Genomic DNA, 21,267 nt, shown 5'->3' with positions numbered 1-21,267 from the left:
GTGTTAAGAGCACAGTTCACCCTTCTCAGCTACGATACTATACTAGCAATGGCTAGAATGGGGCAGATGGATGTCCTAAAAGGAAAAGTGTAAACAGTGGGCAGGTTTGGGAAATGAAGGCTTCTCCCTCCCCACCCCAAAAAATGCAATGCAGTGGTACCTCAGGTTAAGAACTTAATTAGTTCTGGAGGTCTGCTCTTAACCTGAAACTGTTCTTAAGCTGAGGTACCACTTTAGCTAATGGGGCCTCCCTCTGCTGCCATGCTGCCACCACACAATTTCTGTTTTCATCCTGAAGTAAAGTTCTTAACTCGAGGTACTATTTCTGGGTTAGTGGAGTCTGTAACCTGAAGCGTCTGTAACCTGAAGCGTCTGTAACCTGAAGCGTCTGTAACCCGAGGTACCGCTGTATAGCCTTAGCCAACTCAGGGAAGTCAAGCTGCCTACACCAATGGGCTGTGCTGAATAATTCTCTGTGGACCTGTGCTCACTTCAACCAATCCAGAAGGAAAAGCCAATGCTCACCCTGGTTCTCCATCATCTCCTGGTAGTTCTCGTTGTAGTTGCCAGCTTGGTTCTCCTGGTTAGAATTAACGCTCACATCCTCACCATCCATGGAAGACCAGGCCATGAGGGTGGCTTCTGAGATAGCAAACTGCTCCATTACCCCTGTGTTGAGCAAAGAAGAGAGAAGGATAGCGGTACATGGAATTGCCCCATTCGTCTCCCCCAGCCAATAGCCACAGATCCTGCCTCTTGGGTCCCATTGCCCAGTTCGTGCCAGTTCCTGAGAAACTCTGGCTGGGATCCTAACTTAGCAATATGGAGTAGCCTGATCTTCCGTGCAATTGCCCAGGCTCCCAACCCAAGTACCAGGATTTGGTTTTCTGAAGGGTTCAGAACCATAATCCACAATAGCTGCCGTTACCCTGGTTTCACTAATTCCCACTGCACACACAAGCATGCCTGCAAAGGGCCGTGGAAGAAATGTAACCCTTGTAAGCATCCTGTTGCAACTGCACCTTAATAGGGAACGCAGGGCAGAGAGTGGCAAACGGCAGCCCTGTGCTGAGCTCCCCCCTCCCTGCTCTACAGTGCGTAGTACTTACCCCATGTATTGATGTTATTAGAGAATTCCCCTACCCCCCCCCCCGCCACCAGTGGCAGGCCAGCAATATGGAATGGGACTGGGAAGTGCCCAGTGTATCTCACAGCCAGATAACCAAAGGAATTCGGTATAGCACTAAGGAGATCGCTCCATCAGCACAAGCGTTTTGGCTTGCTTGGTGAAACGATCTCCCCTCTCCTTCCCCGCTAGGGGGCTCTCCTAACACCCCCCCCAAGTCAATACCGTGGGCACATGAGTGGGGGGGAAGAAGCCCTTTTGTGTTAGTGGAAGACGTCATGCAAGCTTTCGCTGGTGAGGATGGTGAGTTAAATCTGGCCCAATAAGTGCGCTGAGTCTTTCCTGACACCTTCATTATATTTTTTAGACGCCAGGCGAAAACGTTCCTCTTCAACCAGACCTGTGGCTGATTAATATCCTATAGCCTTTTTAAAGTGTCTGTGAGAAGAGGGGTGGCAGGTATTGCTTTGCTGTTTTGGTTTAATTACTTACTTGTTTTTATTTTATTTTATTCTGTGAACCTCCCTGAGATCTGTTGATGAAGGGCAGCATATTAATTTTAACAACAACCATTTCCTCAGCATGCATGTTCTCCTTTGAAATGCCTCCTGGGCTATTTCCACTTTGCTCCCAGAAAGCTGGAAGGGATCGAAAGGTCATTCCTTCTAAGTTTCCCCTGCACCCACAACATCAAGTGGGTTAATGTTTATGCAATCCAGAGAGAAGATGCATTCAGAGAAAACGGATCCGGGTGGCTCAAGTAATCCAGTCCAGTTGAACTGTTCCCCCCATACCCTCCTGCTCCACCACAAACCATCCACTGATTGGCGGCCAAACAGTAGCAGCCTACCTGCAAGGAATCGGGCCTCCTTCTCCCCATCACTCAGGTCAGAGTAAGCGTCGGCGTCCTTGCGCACCGTTTCGTGAGTGTGGTGCTGCTGCTGGTTGTTGCCGTTGCCCCAACCTTGCCACTCAATCATGTGTGCGACGCGACCCGACCCCATGGCAGTGGGCTTGGTGACGTGATCCTTCATGGTGCGGGATATCCCTAAGGCGCCAGACATTAGGAAAACAAAAAGGGGCTATCATACAGCTCCAGAGACATTGATCGTCAACCTAGGGTGGGCCCATTTTCACCCAGTTCTCCCATTCCTCCTTCACGCCTGCTTCCAAAACTCTATCTATATACTGGTTTAAGTAAGGAAACACATAAAAGTCCTAAGACACGGGGCCCCATAATGAACTTAGTTGCCATGTTTTAATCTGACAAAGTGTGGATACTGCAGCCTTTTATCATACCAAAGGGGAAAATGAACTGGGCATCTGGCTATTGGGGGCCACAGTGTAATCACTGATATTTATTTCATTTTCATTATTAGTTGCTTGTCACCCAAGGGCCTCCAAGCGACTTACAGCAAAAAAAGAGAAAAAAGATTACCATAGGGGGGGAAGAGAGGGGAGTCATATAATACATTAGTATTTCATATAAAATCCATTAAAAATACTCAAATAGTGAACAAAGCAATACTCAGACCCACTAATGAACAAATAAACAAAACCTCAACCTCCCCGTGGTCTAAAGATCATTCACATCAAAACAATATTAGTCAATTTCCTTCTTTTTCAAAAAAAAGTTTACTGATTTTATATAACATTAAGCAGGCATAAGCAAATATAAAGGAGCCCCTCCCCACATCTTAAGCACTCTCCATTAATTGACAACATATAAGCAATTGGATATTTTTGGAGAGAAATTTTATGCAAACACATCATTTCACAAATCTCCATGGGTCCGTGGTGGCCTGTATCCAATTTCTTTCGCTAATGCATGCATATGAAATGCAATTAAGCCATATGCTACTAAAGGCATTTGAGTTGTCACAATGTCTTTTGGAGGTGGGGGCAGGTGTTCTGCTATTCACACATTTTGACATACAGTACTCACTTGTTCCACAATGGAAATTTGTCATAGGAAGTAGTAGTGCAAGTCTTAATGGAACTGGTGAGTATATTGACACACAAGCCTGGAATTTGAGTGGGTAATGAAGTCACTTCAGGTTTAAAAAGGGTATGTGTGGTTCAGTGTAAAGTAAGGTATATATATATACCGTGTTTCCCCTTTTTTAAGACACCGTCTTATAACTTTTTTCCCTCAAAAAAACACACAGTGGCTTATTTTCAGGGGGTGTCTTTTTTTAAAAAAAAAAGTGCTGGTACAACTGGGACCCACTGGCTCAGGATGCTCGGTGCTCTCTTCTGCACATTGCTGGGCGCGTTGTTGGCGCTGCCAGTTCCGAGCGCCTGCAGGGTGGGGTGGGGGTGGCAGTGCTTTAAACCCCCAACCCTGTAGAAAGCAATGGAAGTTATGGACTGTAACAATCCTTAAGAGGCGCAGGTCTTAAAAAACCCCTGGTATCACCCTTGAAGCACAGCCTTCCAAAGTCAGGGGGGAATAGGTCTGTTTAGACAAAGGAAAGGATCGGGGGTGATTCTGTGCCCTGGGACCCACAGAACTACTTTAAAAATCCCAACCTGGGGGGGGGGGTCAAATAGTGAAGCCCCATAGCCCTGTAGCAACAGAAGGCACATTCTGAAGCACCCGAGCTGTTCGGTTCCATAAAAAATCCAGGAATTGTAAAATTAACAACAATAATGGGGGGGCACTCTATCCAAAGAGTTAAGAAGGAATGGGAAAGTGTTGAGTTATATATGGAAAAATATGGAAAGGAAAGTTAGTTAAAGATAAAAAATAAATAATTATCGCAAGGGGAAAAATAACATCATAAAGGGTAATAATATTAAATATAAAATAGACAACACAACAGAAAAAGCAAGTATATGACTAAATGAGATCGCACAGGAGTGAGGGAAGTGGGGAGAGAGGGAGGGGGGTAAGGAATGGAAGGAGGCAATGGTTGGAGGAGGGTATAGGGGGATGAATTAAAGGAAAATTAAGACTGAGAAGCGCATGGTTTTTGTTTTTTAAAGATGCAAAGGCTTGCAATCAGCCAAAGTATAGAGCCCAACTTCTAGGAGACTGCGATCTACTTGCGGATTTATAAACTGGAGGTGATCTACCCCCGTTATATTGGTGTTCAGGTCAGAGTTGTTTTTAGAGAGAGGAAATATCCCATTTTTGAGGTTAAAGTAAAAGTTCCTGACCTTTTTTTTATAATGAGGAAATGCTGCTAAAACTCCGTTCTTCATTCCACGAAGGGGAGAGGGGGCGGGGCCGGGTGCTCAAAGACAAAAGAAATGGAAAAGGAGATAGCGATCAAATCCAGCCTCGCATTCATGCAGCCGTCGGGAGAGGCAGGGGCTGCAGCCGAGTGCTGCTTCACAAACAAACGGGGGAAAGTGCTTAGAACCCAGAGAATCCAGCTGAAAAACACGAAGCAGCAACAGCAATTGCACACACACCATCCCAAGCCAGCACAGTAACCAAGTCCCAAAAGCAAGAAAGGACTCAGCAAACACTGCTGCGGCCGGCGTTGCTGCTGCTGACTCGGGGAGCTCAGTGATCTCTTCCGCACAGCGCCTATCACTATGGCTTATTTTCGGGGTACGGTTTATATTTCTCAAATGCTTAGAAATGCTGCTATGGCTTATTTTATGACTACGCCTTAAAAAGGGGGAAACACGGTAGTTGTTGTTGTTTAGTTGTTTAGTCGTGTTCGACTCTTCGTGACCCCATGGACCAGAGCACGCCAGGCACTCCTGTCTTGCACTGCCTCCCGCAGTTTGGTCAGACTCATGTTGGTGGCTTTGAGAACACTGTCCAACCATCTCGTCCTCTGTCTTCCCCTTCTCCTTGTGCCCTCCATCTTTCCCAACATCAGGGTCTTTTCCAGGGAGTCTTCTCTTCTCATGAGGTGGCCAAAGTATTGGAGCCTCAGCTTCAGGATCTATCCTTCCAGTGAGCACTCGGGGCTGATTTCCTTAAGAATGGGTAGGTTTGATCTTCCTGCAGTCCATGGGACACACACACACACACTCTCTCTCTATATATATATATACCCCGTATATTCTGGCGTATAAGACGACTGGGCGTATAAGACGACCCCCAACTTTTCCAGTTAAAATATAGAGTTTGGGATTTACTTGCCGTATAAGAAATATGACCCGGCGTATAAGACGACCCCTGACTTTTGAGAAGATTTTCCTGGGTTAAAAAGTAGTCTTATACGCAGGAGTATATATATATCCCTTACTTTACACCGAACCATATATAGATGCGCAGGATAAAGCCAAGATTGGTAAAAAGTGAGATAGATGGCTTGAGAGCCACTGGGATGAGATCCTCACCAGAGAAGGAAGACTTTGCCAGAGCTCCGATCCCATATGCATTGGAGTTTCGCTTCAGCTTGGGGAGGATGGAGGTTGTGTCTTCCATGGAGAGCTGTAAAGAGAGATCATGTAAAAGGAATGAAAAGGTAAGAGGGGGGGGGGGAGGAGACATTCCAGTCTGGGTCTGGACTTCTAAGAACACAAGGAACTGGGAAGAAACCAAAGGAGAAGGGACAAATAAAGATGGGGAAATTAGTAACTAGACTGAAAACCTGCATGGAGCTCGGTCAGGAACTGCCCATGGGAGGGAATTATTGGATTGTGTATGCCACTTTGGATATTCCTGTCTTGGGCCAGCCCTGGTGTGCTGAGATGCATCTCACGACTAGTCGGGTGTGCTTTTTTGGCCAGAAATTTGTTCAAGTGAAGTATTTATGAAAAGATGAAGACAACAACAAGCAGCAACAACGACAACCCTAAAGTAAGATTGTTCTGTATACACAGCACTGGAGCGAAAGGAGAAGAATGGGAGTAGAAGATTAATACTGACTGGATGAAGATATTACTGAGGAAAGGAGGTCAGAAAGGTATTTTTAAAAATGTAACTAAGCAGGTGTCCAGGCCAGTGTCCCTGGTGCCACACATTTTTCATTTCAGTTTGCCCCATGTTTAGAGCAGGGCTTTAAAATTACAATAAACAGAGGACTGCTGTTGAAAACTGCAGCCCGGTCTTAAGTTCAGCAACATGTGGCATAACGTACTTAACATTCTGACGTCACTGTGCTCTTCGTTTCCTTGCCTCTGCCCCCAAAACATTGGCTATCACTGGAGGGGCAACACTCAGTGCAATTGGCATGGGCCATGGGGCAAATGGAACTGAATGTTACAAAGGGAAAGGAGATAACCTGAAAGGGGATGCTTTGTGTTTATCTATATGGTGGCCCTCATTTTCATACTCTTCCCAAGCTTACATGCTTCTTATTCTTGAGGTTGTGGGGCTGCATTTATAGTATAGTTCTGCTGAGTATTCAAAGCCTTCTGTATAAGGATTTCTATCACCTGGAGATGTCTCCATGGGAATGTGACGCTGGGGTAAAAAAAAATCCAACCTTTTCCTTTCCTGCCCTTGAACAAAACCATTACAGAATCTTAAGCGCTGTGTTGATGGTGAATCAGTCGATCTGTACAAAAGAAAATCTCTCTCTATTTCCACCTCCCTCCCTAAATAAAAAAGGCTTTGCTAATGAAGAAGACTAGAATAATGGCTGGGGTGAGGAACATTGTGTTAATAAACGGGCCAGGATCTTGTGGCAATTTAAAAGATTTGACAAATGTATTCTATGGCAGAAGCTTTTGTGGAAGTGACTAATACAGCTACCCCTCTGGATGTGTGTGGGGGGGGAGGGGATGTACAAAGTAATTGTTGAAAGGTTAGCGCCTCTTCGGAGAAGCACAAATCTCTTTGTGAAAAAGAGGGATTAAAAAAATGAATCACAAGGGTGAGCGATACCGGGCAGGTGAGTCTCAGGCCATGCCAGCATGCTCCACTCATGCCATTGTATCCATGTCCTCGCCTGATAGGTGTCTGAATTGGCCATTCCTGAGGATGCTCGCCATGCTATCTAGCAAAGCTGTTTGCAACTATTGATCTTAGGTCAGCATGTGTACAGGTGTATGTGGCAATAAGCTCCAGGCCATCCCAGCTCTGCAACTCCAGGCTCTGCCCAACAGAATAAAGCTAATTTCTCCAAACACAATCAAGTTCACTTCAGCACAGGGCAGTCTCGAGCAGGTTGGCCGCCCTGGCGCTGAGGGGCGGAGATCGCTCCAGCGCCCCCGCCGGGCGCAGCATGGTTTCTGCGCAGCTTTGCCGCGCGGCGCCCGGCCTATCGGCCCGGCGCCCTGACTCACCACGCCACCAGGGGTCTACCTAGAGCCAGCCCTGCTTCAGCAGGAATTTATTATTCTTGTATAAAAATGGAAGGGATTTGTTCATTTAAAAAAAATGAAGGAAAGCTTTACTTGCATTTCCTGCTCCAGTATACCTGAAGGAGCGTCTCCACCCCCATCGTTCTGCCCGGACACTGAGGTCCAGCGCCGAGGGCCTTCTGGCGGTTCCCTCGCTACGAGAAGCCAAGTTACAGGGAACCAGGCAGAGGGCCTTCTCGGTAGTGGCACCCACCCTGTGGAATGCCCTCGCACCAGAGGTCAAAGAGAACAACAATTACCAGACCTTTAGAAGGCATCTCAAGGAAGGCAGCCCTGTTTAGGGAAGCTTTTAATGTTTGATGGATTTCTGTATTTTAATATTTTGTTGGAAGCCGCCCAGAGTGGCTGGGGGAATCCAGCCAGATGGGCGGGGTATAAATAATAAATTATTATTATTATTATTATTATTATTATTATTATTATTATTATTATTATTTCCTATTTGAATCTGGCTTGGGTTGTTTTTAAAAGGGGTTAGAGGCACAAATTCACAGAGGGTAGATTCACCAGCAGCTATTAGCTAAGATAGCTAAGAATGGAAGTTCCGTGTACAAGGATTCTGATCAACATTTAGCCACTGTGTGAGTTTGGGCCAGTCACTTGGTCGAACCTACTGCACAGGGTTCCTGTGAACATTATTTATGTATTTATTTCATTGGTATCCCACTTTTCTTTTAAATCAGCTCAAGGTGACACCCCATTTTTATCCTCACAGGAACCCTACAGGGGTTAGGTCAAGAGACAGTGACTGGCTCAAGGTCACCCAGTGAGCTTCATGGCAGAGTGCGAATTTGGACCTTGGTCTCCCCAGTCCTAGGGCAGTACTCTAACCACTACACAACTATGGCTTTAACTCTGTGCTTGCCTTTCCGAAGGAGAAGCCCATGGCTTTTGTTCTGAACTATACGTAGTGCAAACCATAGCTTGGCATGATGTCCAAACTGACTAAAAGAGAGTGACAAAATTTCAAAATAAATGGGAGCACCTCCTATGTTTAGAAAGAGTGCAATATGAAGAGTTAAACTAAAATGTATGAGGCAAATCACGACTTCTATTACTGGATCCATTCACAACAGAGAAAAGTTTCAAATTATAGTGCTTGTGTGCCACAGAGATGCCCTCATAACCGAAATCCTTAAACGCAGGAAAGCATAATTAAAATGTTTAGCAAAATAAATATTCATTTATCCATCCACCTAATTCAAAAGTACTGACCCCTGCTGCTGCTTCCCTGCCTCTGGGTAACTAATGCAAAGCAGGAGTGGGTGGCAAGGAGGTGCCAGGCCTCAGTGGAATGACTGCAGGGAGATGTGGAGGGCCATTCACATGCCCGCTGAGGGCCAATTTTTATTTGATGTGATTCCTAAATGTTCAGCAGGCACCCATGTAATCACTATGGGTCAGACTGGAAGCAGCAATACACCCATCTTGAGATATAATCCAAAACCCACCAGTAGCAAGATAGGCTCCCACAAAGACACATGGAGTCTATGCAAGAAAATCTGTGGTTCGACTGAAGCTCCTATCAGTCCTAGTCAGCACAGCCAGTGCTCAAGGATGATGGGAGATGTAGAATCATAGAGTTGGAAGAGACCACAAGGGCCATCCAGTCCAACCCCCTGCCAAGCAGGAAACACCATCAAAGCATTCCTGACAGATGGCTGTCAAGCCTCCGCTTAAAGACCTCCAAAGAAGGAGACTCCACCACACTCCTTGGCAGCAAATTCCACTGTCGAACAGCTCTTACAGTCAGGAAGTTCTTCCTAATGTTTAGGTGGAATCTTCTTTCTTGGAGTTTGAATCCATTGCTCCGTGTCCGCTTCTCTGGAGCAGCAGAAAACAACCTTTCTCCCTCTTCTATATGACATCCTTTTATATATTTGAACATGGCTATCATATCACCCCTTAACCTTCTCTTCTCCAGCAATTCCCAGAGGGCCAACCTCTGTCTTAGGGAATGGGGACGGTACTCACGTTAATGCCATCCCAGGAGAAATCTGTCCGTGTTTGCTATGGAGAAAGAAGAGGCCAAGTTAATGTCACATGTGAGTTCTCTGCATATAACACACATTGCTTCCTCTACCAGATGATCCTACTGGTTACTATGAACAACCTACTACCATAGCTGCCAAGTTATCCCTTTTTTCAAGGGAAATTCCCTTATGCTGAATAGGCTTCCTCACGAGAAAAGGGGAAACTTGACAGCTATGTACTACTTAATCACTTATTGAAAAAGGGTGTTACTCCTTCACTTCCAGGGTGGAAGCTTGGCAGAGAGCATCCCAGCCCAATTTGCTCCTGATGGCCACAAATGTACGTGTGCAGCCATCATGTGCTACATAAAGAATAAGAAAGATGAACAGACAAAGAGAAGAAAAGAAGCGGGCTGGGAGAAAGGGAGAGAGAACCACAGACATGCGGAAAATATAGATAAAACTCTTCTGGGATTGGGAATCCCATGGCGATCAAACACCTTCAGTCTTTTATGGCTGAACACCAGATCTCTGGCACCAGCAGACGTACATTCAAAGGGGATGAATGTGCAAGATTAAAAGCTTATTCACAACAGTAACGGATGATTAAGTGCATATAGATTTATACAACAATATGGAGCTCTCTGTACCTTGAGGCTAGAGGCTTTCTTCTGCTCCCCTGCATGCTGCCCAATTTCCCCCCCTGTTTTTCTACATTCATTCAAGCTCCTTTGGTTCTGCTGCTTCCAACTTCTCTTCATAGCCCTGTCTTCCTTTTGTTCTTTCCTTTAGCCCTCCATTTTCTATTGTGCTATCTTACTTTCAGAATTCTCTTTCACTGCAAATATATGTTCTGCATTGGCTATACGCACATTAACATTTAGCTTTTCTCACATGCTTCTGTCCCCAAATCAGGTGCTGTTGGGATATAAATCCCATCAACTCCAATGGTTGGTTTTGCTGGCTGTGTCTGATGAGAGTTGTAGTCCCGCAGCACCTAGAGAGCCACAAGCTAACAACCCCTGCCCTGACTGGACTATTTCTCTTCCCTCCCCATCTCAGCCCTTCAATTCCCCTCTTCAGTTTCTTTCGTGCTTTGTCCCGTTTTCTTCAAATTACAAACTTGCAGGCAAAAACTGTGACACACCCCCTATGCACAATCCAGCTCGTCGTGAATAAACATGACGATAATGCGCAGCTAGTTGCATGTAAAGGGGAATGAGGATGCGCATTTGAAATGTGCCCACCATTCAAATTCATGCATAGTGCGCCTCTGAATGCACATCCAATTTATCCAAATCCAGGCAGTAGATGTGTGCTCACAGGCCTGCTTATATGCATGGATCTCCTTAGCTGAGGGAGGGAGCTTGTCTAGCTAGTTATTCTAAAGAGAAGTCTTTAATATTAAACATAGACCTTGGGAGGTGCTGCCAGTCAAAGTAGACAGCACCTATGCTGGATCACATCAAGGGTCTCTCTGGTCCAGCAGTTGCTCTCCAACAATGGGCAATGAGATGGAAAGTTCACAAGATCAGCAAGATGGCACCGAATGAGTCCCCACTTGAGCCACTCTAGTTCCAGCGGGTTAGGTGGCATCCTGAGGTAACTCACTGACACCATCATCGCACAAAGAGAGGGGTTTCTGGAGTCATCCCCTACAGCTTAGCAGAGATGTATTGAAATGAAACTCTCAACCTCATTGCATTTTGCAATGGTGAGAGATTCATACAGCTAAAGTGGCCTGTTTGAATAAAAATAGTATTCATCTTTTGAAAAGACCAAAGGTCTCATCAGATTGTATTCACTGAAGCTTATTACATAGATAACTCACATGCATAAAAATTACAGATGGCGCAGCGGCTGCCAAACAACAAAAATAACACCGTCTACAGAAACCACTGCCTGGTTATCAAACAGCAGATATCTGACAGCAAATTTTGAGCAAAAAGTGGAGATTCTTCTCTGTTTGGCAACAGCAAGGCAAGAATATGCTATAGATTCTGTAGCATCCTTTTGCATTGCTGCAGCCATCCAAGGAATCTTCTCCTCTTTTTGTTGAAAATTCGCTATCAGATCCCTGCCTCTATACCAGGTACGTCCAACAGGTAGATTGTGATCTACTGGTAGATCACTGGACGTCTGTGGCAGATCACTGGTAGATCACTGGCTCCCCCCCAAAGAAGCTCAACAACTTTGGCTCCCCATAACAACTCTGACCTGAACCCCTAAAATGGGACTTCCTCCTTCCTAAAAAATCTCAACAACTTTGACCTGAACCCCTAAAAATGGGGCTTTCCTCCTCCCTAAAAAGCTTAACAACTTTGACCTGAACACCCCAAAAGGGAGTAGATCACTGCCAGTTCTTAACACTGTTAGTAGATCGCAGTCTCTTCGGAGTTGGCCACCCCCGCTCTATATCAAGGACGGGCCTAATTATGCTGGCTAAGCCATGCCAACTTGTTATCAGTTGTCTATGACATCAGGTATGGAGCAGGTAAATAACCTGGTTTAGCCAAAAGGTGATGCCTGCATATCCCTATATGAAGTGCTGTGCACACGTCTCTGCCAGGTCTTATAAAGTGCCCCACAAGGTATTTATAAAACATAGTAAAACATTAAAAACACAACAACAACAACAACAACAACAACAACAACAACAACAACAAACAGTTGCAAGCATTCTTAAAAAAAACATTGCAAACATTATCAACAAGAGATCTCAGAGTTGCCAGGAACAGTGGCTTTCAGCCACCTGATGCCTCTGTTAACAGGAATGTTTTTAAATTCCTTCCAAAAGTCAATAATGAGGGAGGGTATTCTGCAAAAGGGGAAGCACCACTGAAAAGGCCCTGTCACACTGCCAACTGGGCAGCCACCAGTGGCACTTTGAAAGTGGCTATCTTGTGAAGCACTCTGCAAAGTGCTCCTTAAGAACCATGCAGGCAGAACAGGACAATCAACATCATTGCAACATCAGATGATGACAGGTGGGTCACACCTGTCATACTCGGCCCATGAGGGGTAGGGGAGATAATGATCTGGCCCACAGTATAGAAAATATCACAGTATTGCCAACACACATCCAGACCGTTGGGCAAATTGTTTAGATTAGAAACTGTCCCAGACACCCACTTCATGAAGAACATCTGAGATGTTCCAAAGTTTCATGTACCTGGAATCAATCTCATTTGGCTCTAATCAAGTAGTCTGCTGCAACTCAAAATTCAATTGTGCAGAAAATGAATAAAACAAAGTACGTCTGGGACTCATTCTCTAATGCAAACAAAGAAGCACACTTTATGCTCTCCAAACTTGATCCTGATACTCTGTCTTCTTAAGAGGACACGGAACGGATTCTTACCTCGGTGGACGGCCGGTGGATGCTGCTGCCATGGAGTGAGCTGGTGCTGTCCATATTGATCTGGTCAACATCTTTTAGCCCTTTCCAGTCCACGGCAATCACCTCGTTTCCTGCAATCGCACAGAAACTGCGTCAGAGCTTGCTGCTGCTTCCATCATACACATTTCATTCCAAAACTGGAACATCCACTGTGTTTATCCAAGCCATTCGTTGGGTCAATAACTCACGCTCTTGTTAAAATTAAGGAGAGGATGGGGAGTTGTTTTATGGGTTAACAAGTCAAAGACCACAATTTTACTTTGCAATCTTACAAGGCAGCAACGGGAGATATACCTGTGAGGTCCAGGAAAGGCTCTTTTTCAAAAAAAATCCCCGGGCTCACTATCCACTAAAGACAACGGATGTATTTCAATGCAGAATACTAGTCAAGCGGAGAGGTAAAACAACTTTGCTCCAGGTGCAATGAAATCAGCACAAACTCTAAATATTAAGTTCAAATATTGGTTATCAACAACCAATACATAGCTGCCAAGTTATCCCTTTTTTTAAGGGATTTTCCCTTATGCTGAATAGGCTTCCTTGCGTGAAAAGGGAAAACTTGGCAGCTATGAACCAATATCATCAATCAAATAAGGAATACATAAAATATAATTCTGTTTTAAAATACAGTACAGATTATTAAATGTGACTGATGATAAAACATAGGTTATTCAGTATTGCTTGAAGGCAAGCTTCAAATAGGATGTGTTCAGACAGACCTTTAGTGGAGGGCTTTCTACTTTTTTACCTCTCATAAGGTAACTCAGCTCCCTTGGCTTTCAAAATGCGTTTGACAGATGTCCTCCTTACTAGCAATTCAGACCGCAATATCAAGCATATTTCTTGCTCCTCACTCCTTCATCAGGCTGGCCGTTTACCCTATTTATTTTTTAAAGTATGTCTATACATTAAACATGAATGTGTTCTTGTTTTTGTTGCTGTTAAAGCAAAATCCATCTTAAGTGAGCTGCAAAACATTTCTAGGGAGAAGGATTAGTGTTACCCCATATGCTGGTCAACTAGTACAGTTCACAACCAGCTTCAGCTACAAACTGGCTTAACCGGTTTCCCACCTGAGCTTCATCCTGAACAGGGAGCCTTATATGTTTGTAGTATTCTGAGCCATGTTCCACAGCAACTCAACTGCTCAAATAATGTAGGACTGTACACACCCTTAAATATCAAATATCAAATGCCAAACAGAAACAGAAACAGCCTACCTGCAATCCTTACTGAATCTACAAAGATAAATTTAAATTTGGTATAAAATAATTAAACAGAAAAATATTAGAACAAAAATATCTGAAGAAGTGTGCATGCACACGAAAGCTCATACCAATGACAAACTTAGTTGGTCTCTAAGGTGCTACTGGAAGGAATTTTTTAATTTTGTTTCGAGAACAAAAATAGGATGCAATACAGATCCTTGGTGCACTCAACTTTCTACATTCTTCCATTGAGATAACTGTCCATTTATTCTTAACCTCTGCTTCCTGTTTCTTAAGCAGTTACTCATCCACATCTAGAGATCTCCTCATATTCCATGACTGCTAAGCTTACTCAAGAGTCTGTCTGAACTGCACCAGAAGATTTTGGAGGAGTGTGAAATGTGAAGGATAGACAAATTTTGACCTGCACATTAGTCCAAGAGGTGTGGATCAGGTCATTTCATTTAGGAATTTGCAAATGTCTAATTCCTTAACCATCATTCTTAAGGCTGAAAGGAGAGTTCAAACAAGAGAGGTGGTTTTAAAAGAAAAACAGCTTGAATGCCACATATCGTGTTGTCTTGTGTTCATTCCTTTGAATGCAATAAAGCCAGTTCTCATCCGTTAAGAAGGAATGTAGAAGCCTGCGAGAGGGACCATGAGACCAACTATTCAAAGATCACATTTGATTCAGACTGAGGATGCATGTATAGGTAGCCTTGAAAGAAGGTTTGAAACTGAGAAAGCAGAACATCTGATCCTGAGGTGAGAGACGATGATAAACCAAAAGAAACTTCAGTCACACAAAGCACCTGTGAGACTTGATGACAATAATATAGACACAGAGATTCCCATTACTAGCTTGAAAGAGAAAGTGACCCAGATCCCTAAGAACTTTACCTTCTAAAATGTTAATTTTATTTCATGGCTCTGAGTGCATAATGTTTTGCAGCAACAGATGTTATATTTTATTTCCCATCCAAGTAAGTCCATTTCCTGCTCAGCGATGGTCCATTAGCTCATATTTTCAAGTGCATTTTTATAAGCCTAATTTTCTACCTGTGCATTAATCACAGCTTCTCTGCCCACACGACTTTAGCGTTTGCCATTCTCTATAATCAAGTAAAAGTGCATTGCCCGTATTGCAAGTAAAAGTGTGTTGCCTTTGTACAGCAAACCAGTTGTCCTACCTAAAGGATTTAAACTCTCAAGATATGGTGTGAACTGAAGGCACACGACCATCATCTTGCTGAAGCTAAGCAGGTCTTGTCCTGGTCAGCTTCTTTCACAGGAGACCTCCTGGAAATCACATGTATTCCACCTTAAGGACATAAGAGAACCTCTGCTGCATCAGGTCAAAGACCCATCTAGTTCAGCGTCCTGTGAGATACAGTACATACATAATTCTATTTGTATGCTGCCTTTCCAGCCTTTGCATTGTTAAAACCATGCTCAAGGCGGCTTACAACATGAAAAATACATAATTACAAACATAACAAAAGTAGTCATAACCAATAAATAAAACATCCAAAAGTACAAAACCAAGTTGAAGCAATTTCCACATAAATCACAACAGCATCTAAAATAAGGATACACAAAAGTTAATACCAATAACGGCAACAATCCCTGCACACCAAAACCCCCTAAACAACACCCCAGCCCAAGTGTCTGTTCAGAAGCCTCCGCTTTTGCAGATGGAGTCAGTCAAGGCCCCATCCTCCCAGGTCAGGTGGAAAGAGGCCTGTAAGACATGGAGCAGGTCTTCCAGGACTCACAACCAAGATGCCTATGGGAAGACCACAAGCAGAACTTGAATGCAACTCTCGGGATTCCCAGCAACTAGTATCCACAGGCCCACTGCCTCCAACAGTGGAGGTAGAACATAGCCAATGATTCCATGATGGAAGAAAAGTCAGATATAAGTGCATGAGAATAACTAGACTGGCTTGGAATTATTTGTTGGCTGCTAAAAAAAAACCTCTAGTATTTTTTTCCCTCCCGGATGCTTACAAATCCTGTATTTTATATATTATTCCAAAAATGTGCTTCTGCAAACACAAGTACAGCAACCTGTGGACAGGATTACAACTGAGTTCTTTCTGTGTATCGCCCATCGGCATCAGATATTAAACACTAGCAAATGTAGAATTCAGCAGGGAATAGTCAGGACAGGAGCATGAGGTCTCTATAGATACCAGGATAATCTTGACTTTGAAGTGTGCGGCACCTGCGGTTAAAACAGGGTTCCCCTTGAATCTGGCTTGAAGCCCATCACTATGGAAAAGGCAGCAATGTGGCTTTCCTGCAGCTGCTCTCATTTTCTAGCAGGAACTTATTTACCATAGCTAGGCAACCAAACCTCTCTGCCATTCAGGGGCAACCAGTGTCACATCCAGATCCAGCCACTTCGTAGCCCAGAGTCATTTGGACCCGCAAAGGACTTGGACTTGTCTTTCGCAGGTGGGCAGTGCATCTATGTGCCCATTTAATGCCCAAGAAATTCTAGAAGCACCTCTGGGGGATCAGTGCCCAGGGATATTCTCTAGCGCAATCCCTATGAAAGTTGGTGGGAGTTGTGCAAAAGCTCATTGCTTACCATGTGGCTACTACTGGAGAACTTCGCAGGATATTGCACCTTTAGTATTCTGCAAGTTACCTACAGGGCTGACCTGCCCAGTGCTTTTTAAAAAGAAAAATAGGTGGGCCGGAACTCACCGTGGGGCAGCCCTGAACAGATGCCAATCTGACAACAGCCACATTCACCACCCACAGAGCTGCTAAAAACGACGGCAAACTCTGTCCCTAACAGGTTTGGGAGTTGCCCCTGGTTCTGGCGCAGGTCGAATAAATGCACCCCACCTCCCTTGTTCTCTTAGATTGAGGCGGATGGCTAGGGTAGCCTGGAAGGGCCCTCGTGCAAACATACACATGTGCAATGTTAGAGGCTTGGGTGGAAAGCTTAAAGCCTGCTGCTACCACATGGGAGAAAAGGAAGTGTGACATGGCCCCACCTCGTAGCCTAACCAATTACAGCTAGCAGCAGCTAGAAGCTAGGTGAAGTCATGGATTATTATTTTTAAAAAGTGTAGATTTGCATATGCTGGCCGGCTTCCGTTTTGAGTTGAAATGTTTGCTTTGGGCTTCCTGGAAGTATGCCAAGGCAAGAAGCGGGTGGGAGGAGTGTTGGCCTGCAATGGCGCCCGCCTGAGAGGTGCTGAGACTGCACTCTGTCTGGAAAAAAAGCACTGGGCCCAACCATGAGACGAGGTGAGGCAGTTGCTTCAGGCAGCAGATCCAGCCTCTGAGGAGTGCAATGCTTGTCGCTTGCTCCTCTCCAGACTTATTAACTCCCCTGCTGCCTTCAGCACTGGGGGCAGGGGGTTGCGGAAGAGGAGGAGGCGGCATTGGAGGGTGGGACCGGGACGGCATTATCTGTTTTGCCTCAAGTGACAAAGAGCGTCCTGCCTTTCTAACCCGAGTCTTACCCAGCTGGCTTTCAACATACGGAATAACTCAGCTCATTTGCTTCATATAAGATGAAGCCATCATTGGCCAGATACGCTAGGAGTGGACTCTCAGAGTCAACATGCATCATTCTGCACCCTGCTAAACGACAAAAAATTCTTATTTTTTAATATAGGAGAAAAGCAATTACAATATTTAGATAAATAAAAAAATTCCTTCAGTAGCACCTTAAAGACCAACTAAGTTTTTATTTTGGTATGAGCTTTCGTGTGCATGCACACTTCTTCAGATACACTGGAAACAGAAGTGTCATTTAGATAATATTTAGATAATTTTCAAGTTGGCTCTGAATTATGGCACAGAAGCAAGCGGTACAGGTTGCCTCTGTGCATAGATGCTACTGATTAGACAAGAGTGTCTGACTCATTCGGTGCATCAGCCATTAGTGAAGCTGGGCAGAATCAGAAAATTGAAGAGGATTACTGACATTTTAAAAGTCGCACAGGGAAAGCAGCTTCTGCAATTAGGCTGCCGGTGAGAACGGAAAATGTAAAACCCAAAGTTGGGTGTGACAAGGAAGGGCCACTCCAGATTGTAAGGAGGCTGTTTATAGAGGCACAAAAAACTAGCATTGCAACTTAAAAAAAAAATCAGCAAACCAGTTAAACATCAAGAAACCTGCTGATAAATTTTAAAAGACCTATGTGATAAATGAGGCAGATTTTTACATTTTAAATGTGTTAAATTATATTTATTACAAGTACTGTATACAACAAACTTGGCACGGTGGTACCATCTCAGAAGAAGCATCCTATCTTCTTCTCTCTCATACATACACAGTGTCTAGTGTGACACATGCAGTACTCTACTGTTGTTGTTGTTTTTGCTTCTTGATCTCTGTTTTAATCATATGCAAATATATGCAGCTTTAATAAGCTAATCAATCAATTAATAATAACATTTGCATAGTGATATGCAGTGCTCGAAACCCTTCACATGCATTATCTAGATGTAATTCTTACAGCATCCTGTGAGGCACGACAAGTGTCTTTATCTCCCATATTACCAACTGGGGCAGGGAGAGTGAGTCATCCAAGGCCACCTAGTGCGTTCATGGCAGACACGAGATTCAAACCAGCAACCTTCTGATCTGCAAGGTCAGTCTCTTTGCCACTAGGCTACACCATTTCTTCAAATTGGGCAAAAGCCCTAGAACACACACATAACGGGACCATCAGACCTGCCAACTGAGAAGGACTCCCATTTATGGCTTGAAACGGAGCCCAGCTCCGACAGATCTGCTGCAGCCATTTATCAGGTAGATCTGTCAACCGGGAGGGTTTTAAACGGCAAGATGGAGCTCCACCCCTGTCAGAAAAATGATCCATTAGTAAATGTTCCCTATGGGAGGAGAGCTGAAGCGGATCTGGAGCAGATTCTGCCTGAGGTAGCAGGCAGCAGCCCACCCAGACAGATTTCCTCAAAGGGAAGGAGCCCAGCTACTTAAATAATATGCTGGCCTTCTGCTTTGCAGCCAGAGCCAAAACATCCACAAAGATTCAAAGAGGTGGTGGCACATAAAAAAGAAGATTCCTCCCCTTGTAGGATGACATACACTTACCCACGACTGTAGCTACATCCTTTAAAGCTCCCGTAGGAAGTTCTGGTAGCATTAGGCTGCAGAAACGTGATTTGCAAAATCCAAATGGGAGCAACTCCCCCCCACAACACCAACCTTCACTTCAGGACGAGTCGGTTGACATAAACTGTATAAATGCAACCAAAGGGGTGGGAGGCAGGCCCAGACGGGGGGGGGGCATATGGGCCACTTGGCCCGGGCCTCCGATTCCAAAGGGGGCCTCGGTCAGGATATTCACAATCTGTAAAATGAAATCTTTTCCATTTTGTCTTTATATGCAGATACGGTTCAAGCCTTGAAATAAAATTATTGGTCAGCATAACTTTTGTGAAAATCTATATCTATAAAAATGTAAACTGGCCATGTCCGCTAGTATCCATGTTTCACCAAAACCGCTTGGAGGGTAGGGGGAAGAGGGGGTGTGATATGTCATGGGTCGGGACAGGGTGGGGGGAATCAGAAGGATAAGGCCGGGGGAGGGGAATGGGATACGGCATGGGTCAGGACAGGGTGGGGGCAGTCACAGGGATTAGCCACAGCAACGCGTGGCAGGGCCAGCTAGTTAATTGTATACTTATTTATTTATAAGACTTCAGTGATCCCCAGGGTAAAAAAAGGGGCCAAATTATCTACCTGGCACAGGCCTCTGCCTAGCTCTGCAAGGGCCTGGTGGGAGGAACCACACGCACCTGAAAATCATCTCCTCCCTTTTCAAATTAGTGAATGCATGCCAGCCAAACAGTGGGACAGTGATACATACTAGGCTTTTTGTTTTGTTCTGCATGCTAGAGGATTTGTCAGGCATGCGGGAAAATACTATTCTGCTAAGAGAGAGAATGCACCCCTGTTAAGAGGGCTGTACGTGCTCAAATTGCTCCTATACAAGAAGAACATTGGAGAACAGTTTCAAAGTTCTGGCAGTGGTGAAAGCAGGGGAAGAGAGGCTAGACCTGAAAGAGAAGATTCCCTTCCCTCACACTCTGCCCCTGTGTGGAGAGGAGTGGGTAGAGCTCTCTTCCACATCAGATTACTCTCAGGTTGGGAGCTGGTTGAACAGTTTACTGCACAACTACCTCCAAATTCTCTTCCCCTCCCCTAATCTACAACAGGATTGCCGGAAGAAATATCAACAACCTCAGCTATGCTGATGACACAACCTCGATGGCAGAAAGTGAGGAGAAATTAAAGAACCTTTTAATGAGGGTGAAAGAGGAGAGTGCAAAATATGGTCTGAAGCTCAACATCAAAAAAAAAACCAAGATCATGGGCACTGGTCCCATCACCTCCTGGCAAATAGAAGGGGAAGAAATGGAGGCAGTGAAAGATTTTACTTTCTTGGGTTCCATGATCACTGCAGGTGGTGACAGCAGTCACAAAATTAAAAGACGCCTGCTTCTTGGGAGAAAAGCAATGACAAACCTAGACAGCATCTTAAAAAGCAGAGACATCACCTTGCCAACAAAGGTCCGTATAGTTAAAGCTATGGTTTTCCCAGTAGTGATGTATGGAAGTGAGAGCTGGACCATAAAGAAGGCTGATCGCTGAAGAATTGATGCATTTGAATTATGGTGCTGGAGGAGACTCTTGAGAGTCCCATGGACTGCAAGAAGATCAAACCTATCCATTCTTAAGGAAAGCAGCCCTGAGTGCTCACTGGAAGGACAGATTGTGAAGCTGAGGCTCCAATACTTTGGCCACCTCATGAGAAGAGAAGACTCTCTGGAAAAGACCCTGATTGTTGGGAAAGATTGAGGGCACAAGGAGAAGGGGACGACAGAGGATGAGATGGTTGGACAGTGTTCTCGAAGCTACGAACATGAGTTTGACCAAACTGCGGCCTGCGGGAAGCAGTGGAAGACAGGAATGCTTGGCGTGCTCTGGTCCATGGGGTCATGAAGAGTCAGACATGACTAAACAACAACAATCTACAACAATGCAACACAGCTTGCTGCACACCTGGTTCTGAACCTGCCAACATAGCACTAGCGAGAGAGTTTTGATCCCTTCCTCTATACCACTTTCATAATATTACAACACTCAACATTCATGGCTGACTATGCAGTGTTGGGAGAGGGATTAGATCAGCCTCCTTGCATTCCACTGCTTGGGTTAGGGCCCACCCACAGCACCCTACTTTCACTTGTCATCCTCCCAGCAGCCAGCAGTTTGAGGAAGTAGGG

The 21,267-nt window shown here is 44.7% G+C and overlaps 1 protein-coding gene across 1 annotated transcript in view; it reads right to left on the bottom strand.

The window, feature by feature from the left end:
• The window catches only part of FAM131B (family with sequence similarity 131 member B), a 50,463-nt gene that overhangs the window by 4,330 nt on the left and 24,866 nt on the right, over positions 1-21,267 (bottom strand). Inside the window, exons 2-6 of the mRNA XM_060269037.2 lie at positions 12,737-12,846; positions 9,377-9,412; positions 5,436-5,525; positions 1,977-2,187; positions 526-669 (exon numbers count right to left, since the gene is read on the bottom strand). Of these exons, the coding sequence (XP_060125020.2) occupies positions 526-669; positions 1,977-2,187; positions 5,436-5,525; positions 9,377-9,412; positions 12,737-12,846 (591 nt within the window). The remainder of the gene's footprint in view (positions 1-525; positions 670-1,976; positions 2,188-5,435; positions 5,526-9,376; positions 9,413-12,736; positions 12,847-21,267) is intronic.

Source organism: Zootoca vivipara, chromosome 15 (assembly GCF_965207765.1).
Source record: "Zootoca vivipara chromosome 15, rZooViv2.hap1.1, whole genome shotgun sequence".
Taxonomy (NCBI): Eukaryota; Metazoa; Chordata; class Lepidosauria; order Squamata; family Lacertidae; genus Zootoca; species Zootoca vivipara.
The sequence above is the reverse complement of the archived record's forward strand: the minus strand, read 5'-3'. Positions and strand labels throughout refer to the sequence as shown.